At 40.5% G+C, this 24974-nt stretch overlaps 1 protein-coding gene across 1 annotated transcript; it reads left to right on the top strand.

The window, feature by feature from the left end:
• Nucleotides 1-477: 477 nt before the first annotated feature.
• PCK2 (phosphoenolpyruvate carboxykinase 2, mitochondrial) lies at nucleotides 478-13610 on the top strand. The gene is made up of 10 exons (XM_053468022.1): nucleotides 478-592; nucleotides 4546-4800; nucleotides 5079-5263; nucleotides 5614-5817; nucleotides 5923-6110; nucleotides 6217-6379; nucleotides 7314-7532; nucleotides 10865-11002; nucleotides 11987-12082; nucleotides 12305-13610. The coding sequence occupies exons 1-10, from the start codon at nucleotides 564-566 to the stop codon at nucleotides 12757-12759; spliced, it is 1932 nt and encodes a 643-aa protein (XP_053323997.1). The 5' UTR covers nucleotides 478-563; the 3' UTR covers nucleotides 12760-13610.
• Nucleotides 13611-24974: the final 11364 nt, after the last annotated feature.

Below are 24974 nucleotides of genomic sequence, written 5' to 3'. Positions count from 1 at the left end.
GCACAGTACATGATGTGTGTGGTACACTTGCATGTGCTTGGTATGTACACAGCGATGTGTCTGCATGTCCGAGGGGGGTAGAGGATGGGGGAAGGGCGGATTAAAAGTATCTCTTAATAGTAATGTGTTCTTACATCAGCTAGGGAGGCGCGAGCGCAGCATCTCACTTCGGAGGGCGTCATGGCTACGTGGGATGGTGATTCACTGGGCAGAAGGTGGTGCTAGCCCAAGGGGCTCGGTGATCAGCAGCCAATGGGCGAAGAGGAAAATACCGGCTATTCTAGGAAGTTAGAGGCATGCTGGGGGAGGGGCGGAAAAGGTGACACGGTGACACGGGGTGTGTGTGCGCGTCTTCATTCTGATACAGGATGTAATACACGTACAGACAAACAGGATCAGACCTTCGGTCCAATTCCACCCCCAGGCGGTCTCCCTCCTGCCCCGCTCCTCCCCGAGCCCCCCCTTCCGTCCCTGGACTCTGTATTTCTGCACCTCCCCCCTCAATCTCAGACTGCAGAGTCCTTCTGACCGGCTCTTGTCTGTCTGCTCCCGCCGCTGCTGTCATGCCGTCCTTCTACTTGCGTGCCGTGGGGTGAGTGTAACGTAGCGGTACACGAGTCAGGCGAGCGTGCGGGGTGCACGGCTGGGTGGTCCCCGGACTAATATCCACGTGGTGTGCATAGGCACATGTTAAAGGGAAAGCATGGTCACAGGTTATCGGGATAGTCGCGACCTTCGCACGGCTGGACAGCCTCACATCGTGCTGGATTCTTTATGATCTAATCGATCCTCCTGCTATCAGATTATCAAGCAGGATTATTACTATTCGATTTAAATTTACTGAATAAGAAACAATGATATTGTCCTAATAGCCCAAAAGGGAAATTGTCTTTAAAGTTGATAACTTCTATTGGGCCAACGAAGAAATAGATGGGAAGTCACATAAGCTTTTTGGCCCGCAGAAGTCTCTTATTCAGATCTGAAGTCCCAGAAGTTTCAGTAACTTCACAGCTATTGCATTAAAATGTATTGGACTAACCCGCAGAACAAATGTATAAAGTCTGTGGCTGTGTTTCAGTGTATTCTGGCTTCATGGATCTGGACAGATCTGATCAGCTCTAGATGTATCAGTAAAGTCAGTGTGACCTCCTTACTGCAGGGTAATAATGCAAACTATAGCCCTGAGTTTATATCTAACGTGAACTTAACTGACTGCTATTGATTACAGACTTCCAGGGCATTCTAGATACCATAGTCTGTCAATCTGAAATTCTAATTAAAAAGAACCAGTGAGATGGACTTTTTGTTTATAGTGCAAAGTCTCATGCACTTATTTATGGGTCTATGTGGGGTTTTTTGTTTTCTATTTGTCATGGGATGTTTCCGTTACAGTATTTATTTATTAAATGAATACAAAGTAGAGGAAGCCACTCATTCAATCAAAATAAACAAAAATATAGTTAATGTGTATTTCATAAATGATGCTGGATGTTGCACATATCAAAAATATCACTGGTGCATCTAGATGAGAGATTATATATATATATATATATATATATATATATATATATATATATAATTACTATAGGTAGATGTCCAGTTTAAGTATTATAAGGGCAGATCGGCTACAGATGCGCTGATCCTTTGCTAGAAATGAAAAGTTCCCCCTGCGTTAGGCAGCCAGTCCTTGTTTATAACTAGATCAGGTCATTCATCGCCTATATACTGCTTATGTGTTTTCGGAAAACCATTGTATTTCAGCCTCCCAGATTATTTATTTGAGCGGTCGGAGAAACTAAGCCTGTGGAATAGTCAGTAAAATACTATTAAGAAAGTTTTCTGCAGAAGCATTTCCTATGCGTCTGCATCTTTTGGATGATCCTAGCTGTGGGTACGTGCTGTTTTGCCAGAACTGGGGTTAAAGGTCATGAAACTGGAGGTGTAATTGGAGACTTCAGCAGAGCAAGATAAACTGGTGACTTGCACGATCCCTATTCATTTATTGTCTTGTTTACGGGTAGAGATGTATGAACTTGTTCATACTTCAAAGTTGAACTCCCAGGACCTGTGGGGTGAATTATGACTTTTACAAATCCTATAAATTATATTTGCTCTGAATACTGTGGTTTTTTTTTTTTTGTATGTGTCAGAGACATACATAATATATATATATATGTGTGTGTGTGTGTTTTATCATACAAGTCTTGATATTTCAGTCCCTCCCCAGGTCTTTCATCAAGAGGTTACTTAAGTAATACACCAAACACGTATAATGCACTCTTTATTGAATTAAACTCTATGTCTATGAGAGTCTCTCTATCTCTAATACTGCCGGCTTGTGGGTTAACCTGGGCAACAGAGATTCTGAAAAGGTGTGTGTGTGTGTGTGTGTGAGAGAGCTAATGTGTGAATGCTCTTCGTCATTGAAATGACGATGGCACTGCTATTTTATGTGTAAGGATCTTGGCTGGAGGAGTCTGTCGGTGGAGACCCCTTACACTGAGGGTGCTGGCCATGGACTCCAACCCAACCTGGAAGTAAAAGGTTAAAGCTTAAGGTTAATGGCCTAAATTGGCATATTGCCTTAGGCCCCTTGGAGTGGCTCTGTGTGGTTTATTTTGCTATGTGCCCTCAAGGCAATTGCTTAACAGACTTTGGTGGTACTTTATGAATTAAATGAAGGTATGATGGTCCCAGTGACGGAGTGCCATCGTCCCTGTTATATGTTTTGGTGGTTTCTCTCTTTTCTTCTGTATCTATGATATATATATATATATGTGTGTGTGTGCTTTTCCATAGTTTCTCACTTAATTGTGTGTTGCGTGGCAGTTACCTGAACAGTATATTGCTACGTGTATATATTTGTATGTGCAGGTTATCATATCAGCATTGCTTTCTGCATTTCAACAATGCTTGCAGTGTCTGGGTGGGGGTGGCCAACATGTATCCCTAAACAAAAGACTAGCTTTTCATTGACATTGTAGTTCAACAACTGGCAGAACCTGCCATAGGCGTCTTAGCAGGATGACTGTGCTTATGAGTGGAAATGACCCTAGAAGCTGTGTGTTTGTGAATGTACACCTCATATTATACCTTTTTCTACTGCTTTCACTCTGAACTGCTCATATATACACCAGAAATCACTTTGGGACTGGATTGCGGGTTTTTTTTGGAAGTGTGTGTGTCAATGATCACTCTTTATGGAGACTCTGTGCATGGACATTAAGCAGCATGGCTGTATGTGTATGATTGACAGGCCCAGACTGTCCATGTGGCTCGCTTATTGTCGCAGATTGGGTGCTGAAGTGTGGGGGTGCCGACTGGATATATACGGAGCCGCACGCTACATGCCATGCATATACAGCCAGGCAACACTTACATCATTTGGCTGCTGCTGGTTGGAAAGTACCTGGGCTGCCCTTCTCATCCCCAGCCCTGATGTGTAATGGGCCAACATAGTGTTTATGAGTGTGTGTCTGGATGTATAACTGTATTTCCGTGTACATGTAAAATTATTTTGCATCTGGGTATTTGTATTTATGAGCTCTATGGCCTTTTCTCCCAAACTTCAATTTTTCCTGAAAGTTAAATGGCTGTATCAATTGGTAGACATGGGGTTCGAAGGAAGGTGTATAATAAATAAATAAATTAAAAAAAAAAAAAAAAAGGCCAAATGCACAACCTTTACAATCTTTAACATACAAGTTGTAAAAACCTTAAATAGGAGGTGTTGGGACTTTTATTTATTTCTTTTTATTTTTTTTAAAGAAGATTAAAAGTGCCTTGGAGTATTTACTGTCTTTCTATCACCCCAAAGTGGTATTGTGATTTTCAAAAGCATGCAATACATGCTCTGTTTGACTAGGCAGTAGGCACTTGGGAGGGGTTGAGCAACTCCCCACTAATTGCTAAACTCTGGAAGTCCTCTGTTACTTCATGATACAGTGTATTCATGTAGCCTCCAGGGGCAGAAATGAACTCCTACAGGCACTGGCAACTGATATGATTTCCTAATAAGAGAGTACATCATAGCAAAATGAATATGGAACCAGAGCATCTGGCTATAATTTCTGAGCAGTGTGTGAACACTCTGTATATGGTGCAACCTCACTTTGCAAGTCTAATTATTCGTGCCTGTGACACATTGTGATTATTGGTGAATTCTTCACTTCCAGGCCCCCTGTGGCTTATTGTTTTAGAATACCACATTTTCTTACAATAATTTGTATGTATATATATATATATATATATATATATATATATATATATATATAGTGTGTGTGTGTGCGCAGAGCATGATTTTCCTGCCTTAACTGGACATAAAGTTACTTTTCTTCACCTGTGTTTGTCTGGGGATGGTGAATTTCTTGGCTACCATTGTGAAGGATGTTGGCACTTTAAATATCCTGGTATTTGTGTACATAAGGGGTGTTGTACATCTGTTTAATAAAACTGCTAAGTGTGTCTGTGTAATGTGTTTGATGTAGTAGGCACCTTTTTTTAAGAAGTCTATATTTTCTTAATTTCTTTAATTCTCATACACAGGCCGTGCTCCAGAACGGTTAAAAGATGGGTAGAATCACAGAGGGGTACGTGCCGCAGGGCACACGCTTTGCGGGTACTGAGTGGGCAGATGGAGCGTCTTCCACCAGCCGTGAGAGAGTTTGTCGTGAGAGGGGCTGAACTCTGCGATCCCCAAAACATCCACATATGTGATGGATCCACAGCAGAGAATGACACCATAATAACTCTTTTGCAACAGGAGGGGATGTTGAAGAAACTGCATAAGTACCCCAACTGGTGAGTATTATCTTCCAACTGTATTACCTGAGCTCCAAGCTTGTATGTAGTCGAACAATGTAGCTGTTTCTCTGTTTTTCTTGGGCTTAGGTGAAACAGGTCACTTTGGTGTTTTTTTTAGTAATTTTTTTTTTTTTTTTTTTATGGAAACTCTTAACGTTGGAGAGAGATTGATATGTATGTTTCCATGCAAATAAACCTAGAACTGTATCTTTATTGTCCCTCCGCTCATTATTTTTTCTTTAATATAATATTCGTTGTCTCCTCCTTTTTAATAGCTGGTTGGCACGAACTGACCCAAAAGATGTAGCTCGAGTTGAGAGTAAGACTGTAATTGTGACAGAGAAGCAGAGGGACACTGTACCGATTCCTGTACCAGGAGTTAAAGGACAACTTGGGAACTGGATGGCTCCTCAAGAATTCGAGAGGGCAAAGAGTGAGCGTTTCCCCGGCTGCATGAGAGGTCTGTATTTATTTAAGCATATCTTCTTTCAATTAGGCTATTTTTACCTTTTTGTATTGCGTATAGCATCTAAATTTTCTTTGTGTTCACTCTCCAAAATATCCTTTGAAAGAGAATACAAGGTCGCTTCTGCAAGCTTGTGCAGAGACTTCATTTAATTTAGGACCACCATCAAAAGTATTCAGGCCTCCTGCAGACCTATGGCATGTCGGATTTCCCAGGCCTAGAAAGGCCTCTTTCCGAAAATGTAATGCTGTAATGGTAGATGGCAGTAATAAAAACAGCTCTACAGTTTTCGTGGGTATTCCCAGTGTCTTTCATCTTTCTGTTTTTACTTTCTGTCTTCACAGGTAGAACCATGTATGTGCTGCCATTTAGTATGGGCCCAGTTGGCTCCCCACTGTCTAAATATGGGGTACAGCTTACCGACTCCCCATATGTAGTTGCCAGCATGCGCATAATGACACGGATGGGTGCACCTGTGCTAGATGCCTTGGTGGATGGAGACTTTGTGAAATGTCTACACTCTGTTGGACAACCCCTTCCCTTGAAAGGTAAATGTACCGCTAATGGCATTGGTTGCACTTATCTCAATAAAATAAAAAATGTTCATCCAGAAATGCCTTTAAAATAATGCTCATTTTCTTCTCTCTTTGCAGCCCCGTTGGTGAACTCTTGGCCCTGTAACCCGGAGAAGACCCTCATTGCCCATGTTCCTGATTCTCGTGAAATTGTTTCATTTGGCAGTGGGTATGGAGGGAACTCTCTCCTCGGGAAAAAATGCTTTGCTCTGCGCATTGCTTCTCGAATCGCCAAGGATGAGGGCTGGTTGGCTGAGCATATGCTGGTGAGAGAGGATATCTCTGCTTCCTGTGTCCACTCTCTCTTCCTCCATGCATTACGCTTTCTCTCTCATGCACTCCTCTCTCCTCCCTCCCTGTATCCCCTGTCAGATCTTGGGGATCACAAACCCTGCTGGACAAAAGAGATATATCGCAGCTGCCTTTCCTAGTGCCTGTGGGAAAACTAATCTTGCCATGATGCGTCCAGCCTTGCCTGGATGGAAGGTACAGTGTGTAGGGGATGACATCGCCTGGATGAAATTTGACAGTCAAGGTGAGAAGAAGAATAAAAACTCCAATGTGAAAAATCAATTAAATAACTTCTCATACCGAGACACCTGGTAATAGAAACTCTTTTAAGAGGAGACAGTTGTTCAGTGACAATCCTTAAGCTGGATCCCAGTGGAGTATAACAAATAATACAAATATGGAAATAATCACTCTGGAAACTTAAATATGCAAATACACCAAAGTATATAAAATGTATTGTAGTACGTCCAATAACAAAATTATTACAATTGATCATTAATTAATCTGATTAATTACAACTGATTATAAATATATAAAAGACAGCCACACATGATGCTATATATAAACATAATTTACTAAGAACAAAATATATAATTATGTGAATTAAGGAAATATATGTGTGTGTGTGTGTGTGTATATATATATATATATATATATATATATATATATATATATATATATATATATATATATATATATATATATATATATATATCTCATGATGTGCTTCTTATAAAATAGTTTTTGATGTAAGATGAAGATAATGCTGGGTTACGTGGGCTGATAATATGGTTAAATGGGACAGAAATAGAAGAAAGAAATAGTAAGAGGGTGGATGTAATGAGAAAAAGTCACGTTGGTGTATTATGAAATATGTGAGTGATGCACCCAAGAGTGTAATGGGTTATGTAGCATGTAACACTGGGTATTAATGTAGATCCTGCAGCTTTGGTTATCAATATAAGGAGCTTCATTAAAGGGGACAATGTTTGTAGGGACTGATATTGAGAAGAAAGAGTGGTGTGTGGGAGTTTTGTGAGCATGGACTGGTGCTGGATGCGGTACAGGAGAAAATATGACACTGTATTGATTGGAGGTTGGTTTTGGTAATGGAAGAGTATACCGAATTCAGGTGATGATGGTTTCTCCAAATTGATCTAATTTCTACCTTGTTACAGGTCGTCTCCGAGCCATTAATCCAGAAAATGGCTTTTTTGGAGTGGCTCCAGGGACTTCAGCAAAGACCAATCCCAATGCGTTGAACACAGTGGAAAGCAATACAATATTTACCAACGTGGGAGAGACCAGTGATGGAGGCGTTTACTGGGAGGGACTCGATCAACCATTGCCACCAGGGGTCACTGTCACCTCCTGGCTAGGAAAAGCCTGGAAGCCAGGTCAGAAATTCTTTTGATTCTCTTTTCTTTCGGGGGAATCTTGCCATCTAATGAACATTAACAAAAAACAAACATATATACCTTTTTAACCCCTTCGAGACAAAGGCTGATTTTACTTTTTGTACCCTTTGTGACAATGGCCTTTTTAACATTTCTGCGCTGCTTGTGTTTAGCTGTAATTTTCTTCTTTCCCGTTTACTGAACCCACACACATTAGATATTGTTTTTTTCAGGACAAGAAGGGCTTTCTTTAGATGACATTGTTTTGATTGTATCATATTATTTACTATTAAAAAAATTATAAAATATGGTGAAAAATTTAGAAAAAAATGACTGTTTCTAACTTTTAGTTGAAAAATCTTTTACTCATCTATAAAAGGTAATGAAAAAACCTGCTAAATAGATTCTACTATTTGTCCTGAGTTTAGAAATACCCAATGTTTTTATGTTTTTTTGCTTTTTTCTACCCATTATGGGGCAATAAGTACAGGTAGCGTTTTGCTATTTCAAAGCCATTTTTTCCAAATCTGGTAATTCTTCCCCCCTTGTGCCATTTCAGGTATCTTTGAACCCGGCCAATGCAATTTACCCCATCAAGTCATATATTTTTGAAAACTAGACAGCCCAGGGTATTCCAAATGCTAGTATTTTAACTCTTTCCATGCACCATATCTACCACCAGTCTTTGTCAAACTTTATGGTAGTCATTTTTTGCATTTGTTTTGTCATACACATTTTACTTCAGGTATGAATTAAAATGTTCTCGTTTATGTCACTATCACAAAACACCCCAATATGTGTTCAGCAACATCTCCTGAGCACAGCGATACCCCACATGAATGATTTTGCCTGGCTGTTTGGGGGCAAAAGGGCCACATTTGGGGCATGCGCATTTTTCAATGTTGAACTTTGGCATTTGGGGATCCACTGCCCATGCCCTATTTGGTACATCTTTGAGCCGGGCCATTTCAGTGTGCCCAATAAACCCATATATTTTTGAAAACTAGACACCCCAGGGTATTTCAAATGCTAGTATTTTAACTCTTTCCATGCACCATATCTACCACCAGTCTTTGTCAAACTTTGTGGTAGTCATTTTTTTGCATTTGGTTTTCCACACACATTTTAATACAGGTATGAATTAAAATGTTCTCGTATATGTCACTATCACAAAACACCCCAATATGTGTTCAGCAACATCTCCTGAGTACAGCGATACCTCACATGAATGATTTTGCCTGGCTGTTTGGGGGCAAAAGGGCCACATTTGGTGCATGCGCTTTTTTCAATGTTGAACTTTGGCATTTGGGGATCCACTGCCCATGCCCTATTTGGTACATCTTTGAGCCAGGCCATTTCAGTGTGCCCAACAAAACCATATATTTTTCAAAACTAGACACCACAGGGTATTTTAAATGCTGGTATTTTAACTCTTTGCATGCACACATTTTACCACCAGCATTTTTTCAAAGTTTGCAGTAATATTTTTGTGTGTGTATTTTTCCCCCACACACCTACTTTATGTATGAATTTACAGCTCCTGGTATATGCCGCTGTCACACGACACCCCATAATGTGTTCAGCAACATCTCCTGAGTGCAGTGATACCCCACATGCATGGGTGTGTCATTTTTTGGGGGAACTAAAAGGCCACATTTGGTACGTGTGCATTTTTCTAATTGGAAATTAGATGTGTGGCCATCCTTCCCCCCGTGTTAATTGGGACGTTGTTGAACCTGGCCCATTCAATTTACCCCATCAAATCATACATTTTTTAAAAGTAGACACCCCACGGGCATTTAATATGCCAGTATTTTAACTCTTTCCATGCGAGAATTGTTTTAAGCTAATATGCTAACTTTAGGACTTGCTCACAAAAATATATTTTTTATATATATATATATTTTTTTTTTATTTTTTTAAAAAAAAATTTTAACATTTTTTTTCAACTTGGAGGTTCCCCTGATAGTGACATCAGTGGGAAATGATTTTTACATTTTACTGTTTTTTTACTATTTTTTTCTAATTATTATTAATTTTATTTTATTTTTTAATTTATTTTTACTAATCACACTGTGATTAGAAAGCTGGGCTCCATTGACTTGCATGGTGAATGCAGTACCTGTATTCAACCTGCAAGTGGAGCCAAAGTTCTCTAGATGGTCTGGACCATCTAGCTAAATTTTAAAATTTGTTGGTTCCTGTTACAGGACGGCGGCCATCTTCCTTGATGGCGAAGATTGCCGGTAGCTGCGGCTGTGACCGCTCTCCGGAGCGGTCACAGCCCATCAAAAGGTTAGTGTTTGGTGTCGCTGGATGCCTCCTGATCGAGGCATTCCAGCGACACCATTTAAGTTTAGGAGGCGATCGTCGATCGCCTCCTAAACGCTTTTAAAACGGGCGTCCGCCGCCATACAAAGTATGGCGGATGTTGACGCCCCGTGGAGGGGCCAGAGATGGCCCCTTCGTGCCGATCGCGGCGTTGCTGAATGCCTCGAGGTCGAGGCATTCAGCAACGCTTTTTGGGTGCAGAAAGCGATAGTAGATCGCTTTCTGCACCCGTTTAAAGACGTGCCGGTCCTGGCACGTCAATTGTCGTAAAGCACATGCTTTTCCGTGCCGTGCCAGGACCGGCAATTGTCATTAAGGGGTTAAATAACCTAATTCTTATTTTGATAGAAGGATTACACATTCTTAAAGTTTGTCTACTTATGGGTTTGAAGTACAAATTGTCTCAAAATTGTTGATTTTTCAGTAAATCACCGCCGTTGATTGTTTAGAGAGAAGTTGAGGATGGCCTTTTACGATGAGGGAGGCAAGCCACCCTTAGAGGAAGTCTATAATGAACCACAGCAGGGGGCTCCATTAATGATTAGTTACTTGTAATGAAACAGAATGTGGCGAACCAGTCGACCAGTCTAGTCTACCCATTTTTCCCTGATGTAAGGACTTAAACATCATTCAGTCCTTGGTCCGCTCCTATTGTCAGGAAAACCTTATGCTAATCCCATGCATGTTTAAATTCCCTCTCTGTATTGGCCTCTTCCACTTCTGCTGGGAGATGGTTTTCATGTATCTACCACTCTCTCAGTAAAGTAGGACATACTTAAATTACATAAAAGCCCCTGACCCTCTAGTTTTTGTGCTAGATCAAATGCATCTGGACATGGGGTGTGTTATTTGCTAAAGAACTACTCTGTTTTATCCAGTCAGGTTACACCAAATCTACAAATTATAAAAGGGCTTGTATGTGCTAATAAATGAATCCGTGTCTCTTTTGTCAGAATCTCTCCTACTTCCTAAGTATGTTTTTATGGCAAATTTCTCTACAGGTGATAAGGAGCCCTGCGCTCACCCGAATTCACGTTTCTGTGCTCCTGCTGCTCAGTGTCCCATTATGGATGACGCCTGGGAGTCTCCTGAGGGTGTCCCTATCGATGCTATTATATTCGGTGGGCGAAGGCCAGAAGGTAAGTCCAAGACACTTAACCCTTTTTAGTGTGAGCACATAAACCCAGTTCTCTGGATGACATGGCAAAATACTGATAAATTACTTCCCTCCGGGAGGAAAAAATGTGATTTTATTTTGTAGTGAAGAAAGGCTGCCACTGTCTGTATGTTCTTTTTTTTAAATCCATGATTTTTTAATGCTTTCCTTTTCAACAAGCTAAATTGAGATTTCACAAAGCTCTAGTCAAGCCACCAAAATGAAGGCCTATATATCCTATATCCTTGTTGTGGCACCGTGACCCTTGCATTTTTAGGGACCCTAGCCAACAGCATATGTCATCTTGTGGTTAATTTCCTTACATACATTTATTCTTGTATTGCTTCTAATCCCATGAGTACTTAGTCATAAAAATGGGCTTTACGTTTAAAATATATTATTGGAGAAGTGCTTAACACTATATACCACATAGGGATTTGATTTAATCCCCTATTATAAAGTATATAGCACAAACAATTCTGTTTCCAGATAATTCAGATTCAAGATTAATGCTCAACTAAATCCCCTGATGCAGAGAGCATATTTATTCATTTTCACAAGAGAATTGGTGACGACTGGACCAATAAGTGGTACACTTTAACAATAGCCTGGCCTGTAATTAAATGATTCATAATTGTTGATAATTACGCCATTGATTAAGTGCACACATAGTTGACGCTCAAAAAACCTGCCTATTTAAAACGTCTTGGACTCAATAGAGGTTGGTGAAAGAAGCCAAGAAGCAACACATCTGTGCATGCACCATTGAGTGTTAAAAATATTTTAAGCAATCTCTGCCCCTCGTGTTATTACTTGATGCACATAGCTATTCCCTTCTGTTATTTATATGGAGTAAACTATTTACACCATTCGTGTATTTATAACTGATTTGGTATAAGTCATCTTACATAATATATAACGTTGTCATTTTTAAAATAATGTATACATTTTGTATTGCATTGTATAGGAGTGCCATTGGTGTACGAGAGCTATAACTGGAACCACGGCGTGTTTGTTGGAGCCTCTATGAGGTCGGAGGCCACAGCTGCTGCAGAGCACAAAGGTGCTGATACAACCTATGCTTTTAGATTTCCCTGTCCACTTACTGTTTCCATTTTCTTTCTTTTTTTGTTTATAATAACATTGCTTTGTTACCAACCTTTATCCCAGAACTCTCATTTGTTGTTTATCTGCTGCTGTAGTAAATCACCTGCCCTATTTTTTCTTTATTATCTCCTTCATTTTGATACTTTTCCTTGCTCATTTTGCTCATCTCTCTTCCTAGGAAAAGTCATCATGCATGACCCGTTTGCCATGAGGCCTTTCTTCGGTTATAATTTTGGACACTACCTGTCTCACTGGCTGAGTCTGCAGCAACGAGAAGGTGTACGTCTTCCCAAAATCTTCCATGTCAACTGGTTCCGAAAGGATGAGCAGGGCAGCTTCTTATGGCCTGGATTTGGGGAGAATGCACGAGTACTCGACTGGATCTTCCGCAGAGTGGAGGGAGAAGAGAGTGCCCGTGCGAGTCCCATTGGGTACCTTCCGGCAGAGGGGGCTCTGAACTTAGAAGGTTTGGGTGGGGTAGACACAGAACAGCTGTTTTCACTACCCAAAGGATTCTGGGAGAAGGAGGTACAGGATGTGAAGACCTACTTGTCTGAACAAGTGACTGATGATCTGCCCCAGCAAATCATGCAAGAGCTGGAGGGGCTTGAAGGAAGAGTAAAGCACATGTAAATGTGGTGAAACAGCAGGGATAAAGTGCAATGTGGAGGTTACCCTAAAATTCTGGGAAGGGAACAAGTGCTTTTTTTAAACTGCACATGTTCATATTTTCCTCCCTTATGCATCATGGGAGAAAACTAGTGCCTTACTGCAGCTAAGGGGTCATCTTCTGATGGGTTTACTGGGGGGAAGGGGTTTAACTTTTAGAAGTACCACTGGGGGACAAGGGTCTCATTGACCCATTCAATTACTGTTCCATGAAGGATGGTTGTGGGTTATCATCACCAAAATGGGATACAATTATTCGGTTATCCGTGCCCATCATTAACTTTATAGATTGGGCCTGCAAACATTTATACCTATGGATCACTGTGCAAATTGTATTAAAATACTGTAGGGTGCCTGTCTTATTGTGTGGGGTACTTCACAAAACTTCAGCTTGCACTCTTTTCCAGATGACTGCTAGTCAAAAGCTGATAGAGATATATACCTAGGCTATAATGGTTTATTTGGCTATTCCTTGTGCCTGAAAGCAACCAAAGAATGGCTACTTACCACTCATTGACGAGGTGAACTCAGGAATTTGTTTTTGTGGGGGGGTTTTATATTCCAATAAACTTTTTTTTTAATGCCACAAAGTGTCGAGTTGATAAGAAGGAATAGAGCAATATTTCAGATTATACGCTACCCTTAAGTGCATTATTCATCAGTGTGTTGAAGGGAGAAGAAAAATCTGATTGTTTCAAGCAGACCTGCAACTTTTCCCAAATCCAACATTATAGAGTTCAGTGCGAAAAATAAACCTGTGTAAGCGTGTTCACAGAGTAAAATATATAATGTACTAAAAATGTATCTTAAGTGCACGGGCTTCTTCTGTCTGAAGCTCTCAGTTTGGGCTGTGTATGTAATGAAGTCCCTACCTTTTACTACTCCTGAAGTCTTTATGTAGCAAAACTTTGACTGTCACAGCTTGTAGAATAGTTCTATTCTCTCTCACACACACATACACACCACATCTGATTGTTAGCAAGTAATTATGTAAAAGGTGGTTCGGATGGGAGTGGTACTTCCAGTTTCATCCAGTTCAGTAGAGAAGATGACAAGATTCTCTTACGCTAGTCAATACGGTACATATAACAGAGAGGTTGCTAGTTCAAATGAAAGGCTCTTCATAAAGATCATCTGTATCAAAATAAGTATGGTTCCATTTTATAACTTGACTTCCACTAACGTCTTACAGATTGTGGTTGTACACCACTGGAATAATAATAATAATAATATTAATCTGCATATTACAGAAATGTTCTCAGAGAATTGTGTGACTTGGTAATATAAACAATAAAAAGAACACAACTACTAGAATTAACGTTGCGTGAACATGCCACCTGTGTTCTATACTGAGGCACTACTAAGCGTCCACCTCAAGTTTCTCCACAAGAAAGGCTACTCTAGTACTGCATAAACCATAGCTCAATCCGCAAAAGTGCTTTAAATGAATCTCCCTTTATTAGCTGTGCATTACACAAGGTCAGCCCCTTTTTGCAAAGGTTCACCCTTTTCACTTCCTTGCAGACTCCTAGCTTGGTGCATATATTGATAGTGGACCCAGATACTGATGCTGACAAGTAACCTGACAAGTTGATACCTGGGACAGACTTCCAGTGAAAACACAGTGAAGGAATTCAGGAATGGTTGGGATTTGCATAAAGCTATCTTAAAGACTCTATAATTGAAAAACAGATTGAATAAGGGCAGACTAGATGGGTGAGTTATGTTCTTTACTGCCATTGCTATTCAGTTTCAGGAGTCTAGGTCACTGGAGAATGTACTCTTGCACAGTAGCGCAACAGCCCCACCCGGGGGTAGAAGTTGAGAGGTATGCTATCTATATGGTTATTCCTTTGTAATGTGATTCAGTTAAGGATGCAGAGTACCTGGTACAAAACTTCCAGCCCCAGAGCTCCAGAACCTGAGATTTTGAATAGGCATTACAGCTGGTTTCGCTTGTTAGTTAGGCTTTGTTGGATTTTAATAAAGCCGTTTATGGCTTAATAGAGAAACTCCTGTGTCAGGTTGCAGAGACCTTTATACACGTTCCAACAGTTTCCACATGGAAGAACAAAAATTAATAATTATCTAAGAAGATAATGTTAACTGCATGAACCAGCAACATGACACGTATGAACCACAATTACGCACATTCAATATATTCTTGTCAGAGCCAACAAACTCTAATGCTATGTATTAGGGATGTTGCTGGCTTTAAGCAAAAATGTTAACAGTGATTTGTGGTAACAAACAGAAGAATTTCATCAATTAGAGGGGTCATTTCATAAAGAAAAAATCGGCTGCAAACTTAGTGCTCTTACTACCATAGCAACCAAAGGAATGTTTCAGAATTTTCAACAGAATTATTTCTGCAAAGATTTTTGGGCATGGTCCGGTATCTTGCACAATATACACCGGGGGAGGCAGAGATTACAGCACCATTGAGGAAGTTACTCTGTAACGACATTGTTTGGCAGTGGGGCCCAGAGCCTGCTAAAGCAGTACAGTGCTTAAAACAGGCACTGATTGAGGCTCCAATATTGAGATTTTTTGACCCAACAAAAGCAGTGGTGATTCAGGCAGATGCATCGAAATCCGGCCTGGGGGCTTGCTTACTTCAAGATAACTGCCCCATAGCATATGCATCTAGAGCGATGACTACCGCAGAGCAGAATTATGCCCAGATAGAGAAGGAACTCTTGGCAATTGTTTACGCTACTAAAAAGTTCCATCAGTTCATATTTGGCAAAACCATTACAGTGCAGTCTGACCATAAGCCTCTTGAAGCCATACTTACTAAACCACTAAGCAAAGCGCCAGCAAGACTCCAAAGAATGGTCTTACAACTGCAGAGATATGACCTGGTTATTTCTTACACTGCTGGGCGTTACATGCTTATTGCTGACACCCTTTCCACGGCCACTGTGGATCCCCCAGATTCAGAAACGGATATGTTATCTGAAGAAAAGGTAATTTATACACTTTCAGCATCAGAAACTATAGGGACTGAGATGTTATCTTATTTACAGAAGGCCACAGCAGAAGATAAATGCTTATCGGAAATTAAACATCTTCTATATCATGGTTGCCCACAAAGACAAAAAGCAACTTCATCCAAGTCTGCAGCCATTTTGGCAATTTAAGCACTTGCTGCGCAAGGAGGATGATCTCCTTTTGCTGGGTGAAAAGATTGTGGTTCCTCAGAATGCTCGCAGAACAATCCTGGAGAGTCTGCACGAGTGCCAATCAAGGTATACAGAAAACCAAAATGCGGGCTCGGATGATCCTATTCTGGCCCAGCATGTCCAAGGACATTCATCAGATGGTAGAGACCTGCAAGATTTGTGCTAGTTACCTACCTGCCAACCAAAAAGAGCCATTACTCTCGCACAAAATTCCTCACCTTCCTTGGCAAAAACTGGCAATGGACATTTTTGATTGGGAAGGGTGCTCTTTCCTTGTGATAGTGGACTATTTTTCCAAATACCCTGAAGTCTTAAAGATGTCTGATAAGTCATCAACAACCGTTATTGGCAAACTGAAAGCCACTTCAGTGATCATGTACCCTTTGCCAGTGCCGAGATGAAGGCATTTGCTGCAGCATGGGGGATAAAGTTTACTCCCTCTAGTCCTGGGTATCTAATGGACTAGCAGAAAGGACAGTAAAAACTATTAAACTCATGCTCCAAAAGACATGGGGATCGGAGGTGGATCCTCATATTGGGCTTTTAGAGCTACGCAACACTCCAATCACTGGAATGGCCTATTCCCCCACACAGCTCTTAATGGGTCGGACTCTTCGAACCAAGTTACCTGTTGTGGCTGCTGCATTAAAGCCCCAGATTCCAAAGAATGCACACCGGGGATTGAGAGACATTCAGCGCAGGCAGAAAGTTTATTATGTTACTACCAGCCTTCCAAAAAGGGGATGCAGTGCGTATCGAGACATCCGTTGGTTGGCAGCCTGCAAAGATATTATTTGTTGGTCCTGAGCCAAGATCTTATGTAATTGAAACACCGGATGGCAGAAATAAACCAGCTATCAATCAGCATCAGAATCCCCACCGTGGCCAAGACCAAAGAGCTGTCCAAGGATGTCAGGGACAAGATTGTAGACCTACACAAGGCTGGAATGGGCTTCAAGACCATCACCAAACAACTTGGTGAGAAGGTGGCAATAGTTGGTGCGATTATTTGCAAATGGAAGAAACACAAAATAACTGTCAATCTCCCTCGTGCTGTGGCTCCATTCCTCACCTCATGAGAATGGTGAGAAATCAGCCCAGAACTACATGGGAGGATCTTGTCAATTATCTCAAGGCAGCTGGGACCGTAGTCACCAAGAAAACAATTGGTTACACACTACGTTGTGAAGGACTGAAATCCTGCAGCGCCCGCAAGGTCCCCCTGCCCAAGAAAGCACATGTACAGCCCGTCTGAATGATTCATCCCCACCATCAAACATGGAGGTGGAAACATTATGCTTTGGGGGTGTTTTTCTGCTAAGGGCACAGGACGTCTGACCTCTATGTCATGTTTTGCAAAGGCTTCAAATACTTATTTCACGGAGTAAAATGCAAATCAATGTATAACTGTTTTGAAATGCATTATTCTGGATTTTTTCTCTCACTGTTTAAATAAACCTACCATTAAAATTATAGACCGGGCATGTCATTGTCAGTGGGCAAACGTACAAAATCAGCAGGGGATCAAATATTTTTTTCCTTCACTGTACATCTGTTCTCTTATTGATTTTAATCAAAAGGGGGCCACAGAGGGGGAGTTAAGCTGTAGCTTGGGAGCTGCAGCTTCTTCTAAGGGCCTTTATCGTTTTTAAAGATTTTGAAGAATACATATTAAAATACTCTCACGTTGGTGAGGCTGCATGGGATACTGGAGCATCCCTTGAAATAAATAACTAGTCAAATTTGTAAAGAAAATGCTAAGCAAATTGTGATACAGTATGTATTACATATTTACATTATATAAAATATGAATTGTTTGCCCCTTTTTTAATGTATGAAATTGTCAACATCTTGCAAATGTTTCATACCTAGGATTTTTGCTTTATTAACGATTTCTCCTAATTTATATTTGAAACTGCCATGTTTGTACAATACTGATTAACAAATGCTACATCAGACAAAAGCCTGTAAATCATTATGTATTCTTTTGATCAAATTCACTATATCAAACTATCTGGCCTTATCACTAGGCTGTATTGTTTTGTCCTGAATTACGGTATATCTTACTTTGAGTAAATATGTTCTGAAATACGGTAATACGTATCCCACGTATCATTTCTGGGCAACAACATTTATAAAAAAAACAGTAAGAGACAGATTAACTCTTCCTCCTGAATAAACATGATCAGTGTTATTATCCTTGTTACTTATTTACCTTTCTTTCCTTAATTTAAAAAGAATATGGCACATTGTAAATGTGTATTTGTTGCCTTTTTAAGCCATTCTAGGTAAAAGTTTTGATTGGACTCATTGTCATTTAGCAGAAAATTAAAAAAATATTAAAGTAAAAATATTTCTGAGTGTGTCCTTCTATATAAGATGGGTTAGAAGGGTCAGATGAAACCAAAATTATATGACTTTGTTACCTACTAATATCTGTTTATGCAATTTTGTTATTCATAAGAAGCATATTGTATTTTACTTGCTCAATCTGATGTCTAAACAGAGTTTGGGCTGTAAGATGCACATTATTGCATATACTCATACCCACCAAACATTTTCCAACAAATCATACTAGCTGTTATAAAAGAGGGCAGATGGATAGTAGAAAAGAACAGAGGCATTTGGGACCCAAAGAGGGACTGTCTCTGCTAAAATAGGAACAGGTCGGAGGTATGTAGCACTGATGCCAGCTGTGGGGCATGGACTAATAGCATCATTGTAAAGTGGCTGATTGGGTTCATTTACTAAAGCTGTGTCATCAAAAGACCATGAGGTAAGAGTCTACAAAACATTACTTCCTGTTTAAAATAATAACGGGTAAGCAATTAGCACACAATTAATTAGCCGGAGTGATTACCATTATATAGTTCTCTTTTATTATCATATGCTGTAAATCTGATCGAGTGATGGTAAGACTAGTTTGAAAGGACCCCTATTGGTTTTTGTAACCAATCTTGTTAGCTTTGAAGGCTCATGTTTTAGTTAAATAATAACCTGTGGCAAAGTTCAAAAGTATTCATGGCTAACATTTCTCACACAGCTCACTAGGCACTGCCGCTTCTTCAAGTTTAAATGATGGCCCAGTTTTTTTACTTTTTATTCACCTTCATGGGTAGCAAAGTGCCAATAGTTTTTATACCCAAGAATCCATGTGGTGTAAATGAGGCGCAATCCCTCAGATGATATATTTAGACCTTGGTAGGGTCACCTGAGAAATAGATGTCTGTCTAAATGATGATTGCCCACAAGAGGGTGTGGATCTGCATTCCCTTATTATATGACAATGAAAAGTTCATGCGCCAGTCTTACTACAGCCTTCAACTTTTAGCCCATTGAGTAATTTGACACCTTAAGAAATTATCTAAGGACAAGAACCAAAGCCAAGCAAACGACAGGGACTGAGATACCTGCATGAGATGGATACTGTATCTGTTGTCAAAAGAATGATAAATGTATATAAATAAGGTTTTTATGATTCTGAATGAAGAACTTAAATTCAGCAATTAAATATTTTTTTAGGAACCAATTTGTTAAGTGTGTTAGTCACACGCTTCCAATCATCACAAATCATCATTAAGGCATATCTAATGCAGCTCATATCATCAACTGAATGTGATGTTGACTGGAAAAATATAAGGGCACACATATAAGGGGTAGAGAAACTAAACATAACAAGTAATACTTCATGGTCCTTTCCCCTAGAACAATGCATGTCAGTTTCCTTTCTCTCGGAACCATATTTATACATATTGTGCCCAGTAACTTCCAAAACTCATTAAACAGCTATGCATGAGGGGTATTTCTGTAACCTACAGATGAAACTGAATGCATTATGGTGGGTTTTCCTGTAGTTACACGTAATCTGTGCATGCAAGTCAAAGAAATATGGACATTTTGGTGAAAAAAGCAGCAAAAGGTTACTTTATGGCTCCCTTTGCCACGGATTGTGACAAACTGATTGCATGATGAGTGTCTACATGTTACTGGATAGGCCTGCATAGCATACACTACTAACAATAATAATGTATCCATTAAATGAAATACAAAACCTGTAGGTTGTTTGCAGCAATATATATATGCAACGGATAGGTTTATTTACACAACAAACGGTAATCAGTCTTTGATCATCAATTATAGTATACCTGGGAACTTGTGGGCTCCGGCTGCAGGACATGGCTAGGACTTGCCACTGATGTCAGCGGGCGGTCTCGCTGACGTTGGTGGGTGTTCCCGCTAATGTGGGGGAATGTGGGGGACATTACTGCTGATGTTGTGGGAAAACACCCCCATTTAAAGGGGAAATGGAACAGGAGTAAGGCATGTCAGGACCCCGTGACCTGGATGATTCAGCTGTTGACATGGAGAACCTAAGAAGCAACACTTCTGCCAGAGTTCTCTGGGCCAAACCCGAAGAGTTCCCAGGTATGCTTATAGTTTTATACTGTTTTTTTAAGGTCAGTGTCAGTTGCATTTTAATAATTTGTCAGTTTTCAGACACAGGCTGTGATGCTGTTGGTGTTCTGTGCTCAGTCTTTATGACATCATGTGCAGCACAAGGTTAGTGAGTGCAGGGCACTGAACATTTGTTCCTCTGCCAGTTAGTTGAGAGGAGCTGCCACTGTCTTGGATAACTTTATATTCCATTTTGCGAATTTTGTTGATATATTCTTCGGAAATATGTCTTACTGGACACTAAGCGATTTTACTGGTCCTGTACCGTACAACGCTTTGGGTTTCGTTGCCAGAATTGATAATGGGTTTTGCTGCTATGAATGGCAGACCCTAAGAATCAGTTACTTTATTGGAGAAATTGTGATAAACGTTACAATTAATGCTGTGAGAAACATCGAGAGAGATAACAGACAATCTTCAATTCACGAGTTGGAGGAGACGATAGAAGAATTTGCCCCTGGTCGTGTTTACTCTGATGCTGTTCCTCCACCAGAGGAAAGTGAAGAGGACACAGGAGAAGACATCTCTAACACAATCATTCCAGAGGACGTTGCTGAAGCTAACATTCAAACTGGATCTGATAACACCATTTACACCAATGCTGTTCCTCCACCAGAGGAAAGTGAAGAGGACACAGGAGAAGACATCTCTAACACAATCATTCCAGAGGACGTTGCTGAAGCTAACGAGGAAACACCATCTGATAACACCATCTTATCCGCTGAAGCAGATCATAACAGCTCACCTACTCCAACCCCAAAGGTGAGCAGACGACAGAATGTGTTGGAGAGGCTGGCAAATTTTTTCTTAAAGAAGACCAAAAAAGGAAGACAACCAGCCACAGAAAAACCTAAAAAACGTTGCCACAAATGCTCTTGTTTTGGAGGAATGTTTGGAAAGTGAAAGGTCTGGACAAATTTGATTAGAAAAGGAAGAAAACAGAAGATGAAAACAACACTCAGATACTTTACTTGGACCAGAGAGCGATCTAATGTATACTGTTCATTTGTATGTAATAAATTCATAATCCTGAGAAAAAAACAGCATATGTGTGGTAAAAGTTTAAAACATATTAGAGGTGGGTGAACTGACTGTATTAAGTGTAAAATGAGACAGACCTTAGATAGGACGGAAAAGTATGCTGAGCCGTTCTGTTCTGCAGAGTCCGTACCAATGATTCAGACAATTTTTCAAGCTGTATGTTTGATATCTGGGATTTTTTGGTTATGGAGCCACTACATAGTGTGTGCATGTTTAAATATGTGTGCCAGTACATATGTGAATTAGCAGGGGGGGGGCAAGAGGCCATTTGCAAGGGACCACACCAGGAGGTCCCAGCCCTCCCCTGATGCACAGTGAACTGAGTTAAAATGGCAACTCTCATGCAATTTCCTATGTTTTGTAAGACTTTGTCCCCATAGAAGTTTGTGAAATAAAGTTTATTAGCTCATAAATCAGTTAATGTTCTCCAAATTCTTCAGAATAATGCCCAATATTTCAACTATATATAAATTCATCTCTTCCCTGGGAAAATGCAGCAACATCGTTAGTGGAAATTCACACAAAATCCTCCTTTTCAGAGCACTGTGGGTTGCTGTGACAGAGATTATATCCTATTCTATAAAAACACAATCCCACATAATTGTGAAATCGATTGGTTTTTTTTATTTAACATTGCCTAGAAAGGAGTTTCTCAATCATGAGAATTAATGTTCTGGCTCCCTTTCCCAGAGATTGGTGACCATATAGTTGCATGATAAGTGTACAATAGTCTTTGTAAAATATTCTGGGTTGTCTTCTGTCCAATATATGTACTTTGGTGGGTGTATTTTAAACCGGTGGGCTGCTAAACAGCCCCAAGTCACACTCAGGCTTCAGAAAATACAATTTGAAAATGTCAAGTTTAGAAAAGAGACATAGGCATGTCAGAGGCCTCACTAGCAGGGAGCTACTGAAGTTAAAGCCCCAAGTCTCAACTTTATAGCTCCGAATGGAAACTCTTAGGCTAAAGCACACTTTAGTCCCAAAATCTGTATGAGGGTCTATAAGTCAGTTTTGGAGATCATAGTTCTCTCTGTAACCAGACCCAGACTAATGCCAAGCGCCAGGTTATAATGCTCTGGCGTCCTGTGGCATACGTGTGGGGGTGGTATGATCTGTTACTGCTTCCCAGGCTGGTCCAAAATTGTTCACAAAGGGCTGGTCTATGGGTACCATGTGAGTGCAGGGTTAATCTTATGTTCATAATATTGAGTTCAAATTAAATGACTAAAAGCAGATAGACTTGGTTGCATATTTTACAGAGGATGCTGGAAATGACGAAATCAGCTGCCCTTCATTGGTTGATACCAGAGGAGCTCCCTGCCGGCGACCAATAGAGTCGCTTGTACAGACCTTTAACTCCATCCCCAGGCCAAGTTTCAGCATCAGGAGTTAAAGGACCATAAGAGCGACTCTATTGGTCGCTGACAGGGGGAATCCTCTGGCATCAACCAATTAAGGGCAGCTGCCCTTTATTGGTTGATGCCAGAGGTGGCCCCTTTTGAATACCAATAGAGTCGCTCGTATAGACCTTTATCCCTGCACTTTGCTAGGGAGACTAAAATCCCTCTTCCTCCCAAGCCATGTTGCTCAGAGCAGTTGTCTGAGTCTGAGACAACTGCCCTGAGAAACTTGGCCTCAGAGGAAAGGAGATTTGAGTCCTCCTGGCAAACCATAGGGCAAAGTACACCTCAGAGCAACTTGGCCTGGGGAGATCATTGGGCTCCCTGCTCCAACAGTTAAAGGTCTGTAAGAGCAATGGCAAAAAAACAAGCACGAAGAACGTACACGAATATTCGCCCCAAAAAGAACTGGCGAATATTCCACAGGTACGGGCATATATTTTTTACACAAAGACGAACACGAATACTTAGCAGGTGCCCAAGTCTACTAGCAACGCCCCAGTAGATAGGTATTCAATGTGAAATGATCTTACTTAACAGGGAATACTAATAGTCAACTAATGAGTGATCACACATTTGATTCTCTATACAGATGTACCACAGTGCATAATTCAGCCAGCTAGCTGTTTGCTGACTCTTTAGACTTTGCAAAAAGCAAGCAAAGCTGAGATTACATTGACGTCACACTGTACCTAACCAGGAAAGAAAACAGGAGAAGGCTAAACACGGCAACTCGTATTGCTTAAGTTGTTATGAAGCACTGAGACAAACATTGGACCCGAGGGCAGAAGGGTTAGTGTTTGAGCTGAGGTTGGCGATAGCAGGGCCTGTGTGATGGCTAAAGTACAAAGGACAGCTCTTAGATTCCACTATGTTATGCAACGGAGTATAAAAAAACAAGAGGTGCTGCATTCACAAACTGTTCAAAATAAAATAACCATCTTGGGTTGGTGCTCACACGGAACAGTATTATACGAATGCTATTCTGTGTGAGTACCAACCTTGAGATGGTTGCTTTATTTTTAACAGTTTGTGAGTGCAGCACCTCTTGATTTTTCCTGGGCGCTAGAAATATCACTGGAATTGTTAATCACTTCCAATCTGGGCAATCTTTTTCATGTGTCGATTTGTTTACACATTTTTACACATTCTACACCATCTTGCATAAGTGAGCCAAGAAGTGCAGCTCCTTTAAGGAGCTTTATGAGCAATTCCTATTGAACCTGGTGCATATGGATCAGAGAGACATTTTTTCTTGTTAAGTACTTTATCTTATCTCCATTTTCTTATTACACTTTATTTTCTTATTAAATGATCAATTTAAATGGGCAAACCTTGGCTTCATCATAAATACTCGAAGGGGTATTAGCTACCACTTGGTTTTGCTAGGTAGACACCTGGTCTTACGTACATTGCACACATTTTGAACAAATCCAACTAGCTTCCTATTTACCTTCCACCAAACTGACACCTATATGACCAGAAGTATGTGGACACCTGACCATTACATCTATTTGAGTTGTTGGACATCTCATTCCAAACCCATTGGCGTTAATATAGAGTTGCTCCCATCTTTCCAATTCATCCCAAATGTGTTCACGTGGGTTAAGGTCATATGCAGGCCACTGGTGCTACTCCACATGAAACTCATCAAACCATGTCTTTAAGGACCTTACTTTGTCTTCTCTAAACTGGTGCCACAAAATTGGAAGTATACAATTGTTCAAAATGCCTTTGTATACTATATCATTAACATTACCCCTCACTTGACCTAAGATGCATACCATTACCTCTCCTCCACCAAACTTTAAAGCAGGCACTATGCATTCCAGTAGGTAGCATTCACCTGGCATTATCCAAACCCAGATTGGTCCATCAGACTTCCAGACAGTAAAGCCTGGATGTATACTTGTGTGTGAGCATTGCTGTGTACTTGTGTATGTGTGTGTGTGAGCATGGATGTGTACTTGTGTGTAGCTGAGAGCATAGAATGTGTACTTGTGTGTGTGAGCATGGATGTGTACTTGTGTTAGTGTGTGTGTGAGCATGGATAAGTAATTGTATGTGTGAGCATGGATGTGTAATTGTGTGTGCG

Source organism: Spea bombifrons, chromosome 1 (assembly GCF_027358695.1).
Source record: "Spea bombifrons isolate aSpeBom1 chromosome 1, aSpeBom1.2.pri, whole genome shotgun sequence".
NCBI classification, from domain to species: domain Eukaryota; kingdom Metazoa; phylum Chordata; class Amphibia; order Anura; family Pelobatidae; genus Spea; species Spea bombifrons.
Note: the sequence above shows the minus strand (reverse complement) of the source record. Positions and strands in the feature narration are given on the sequence as shown.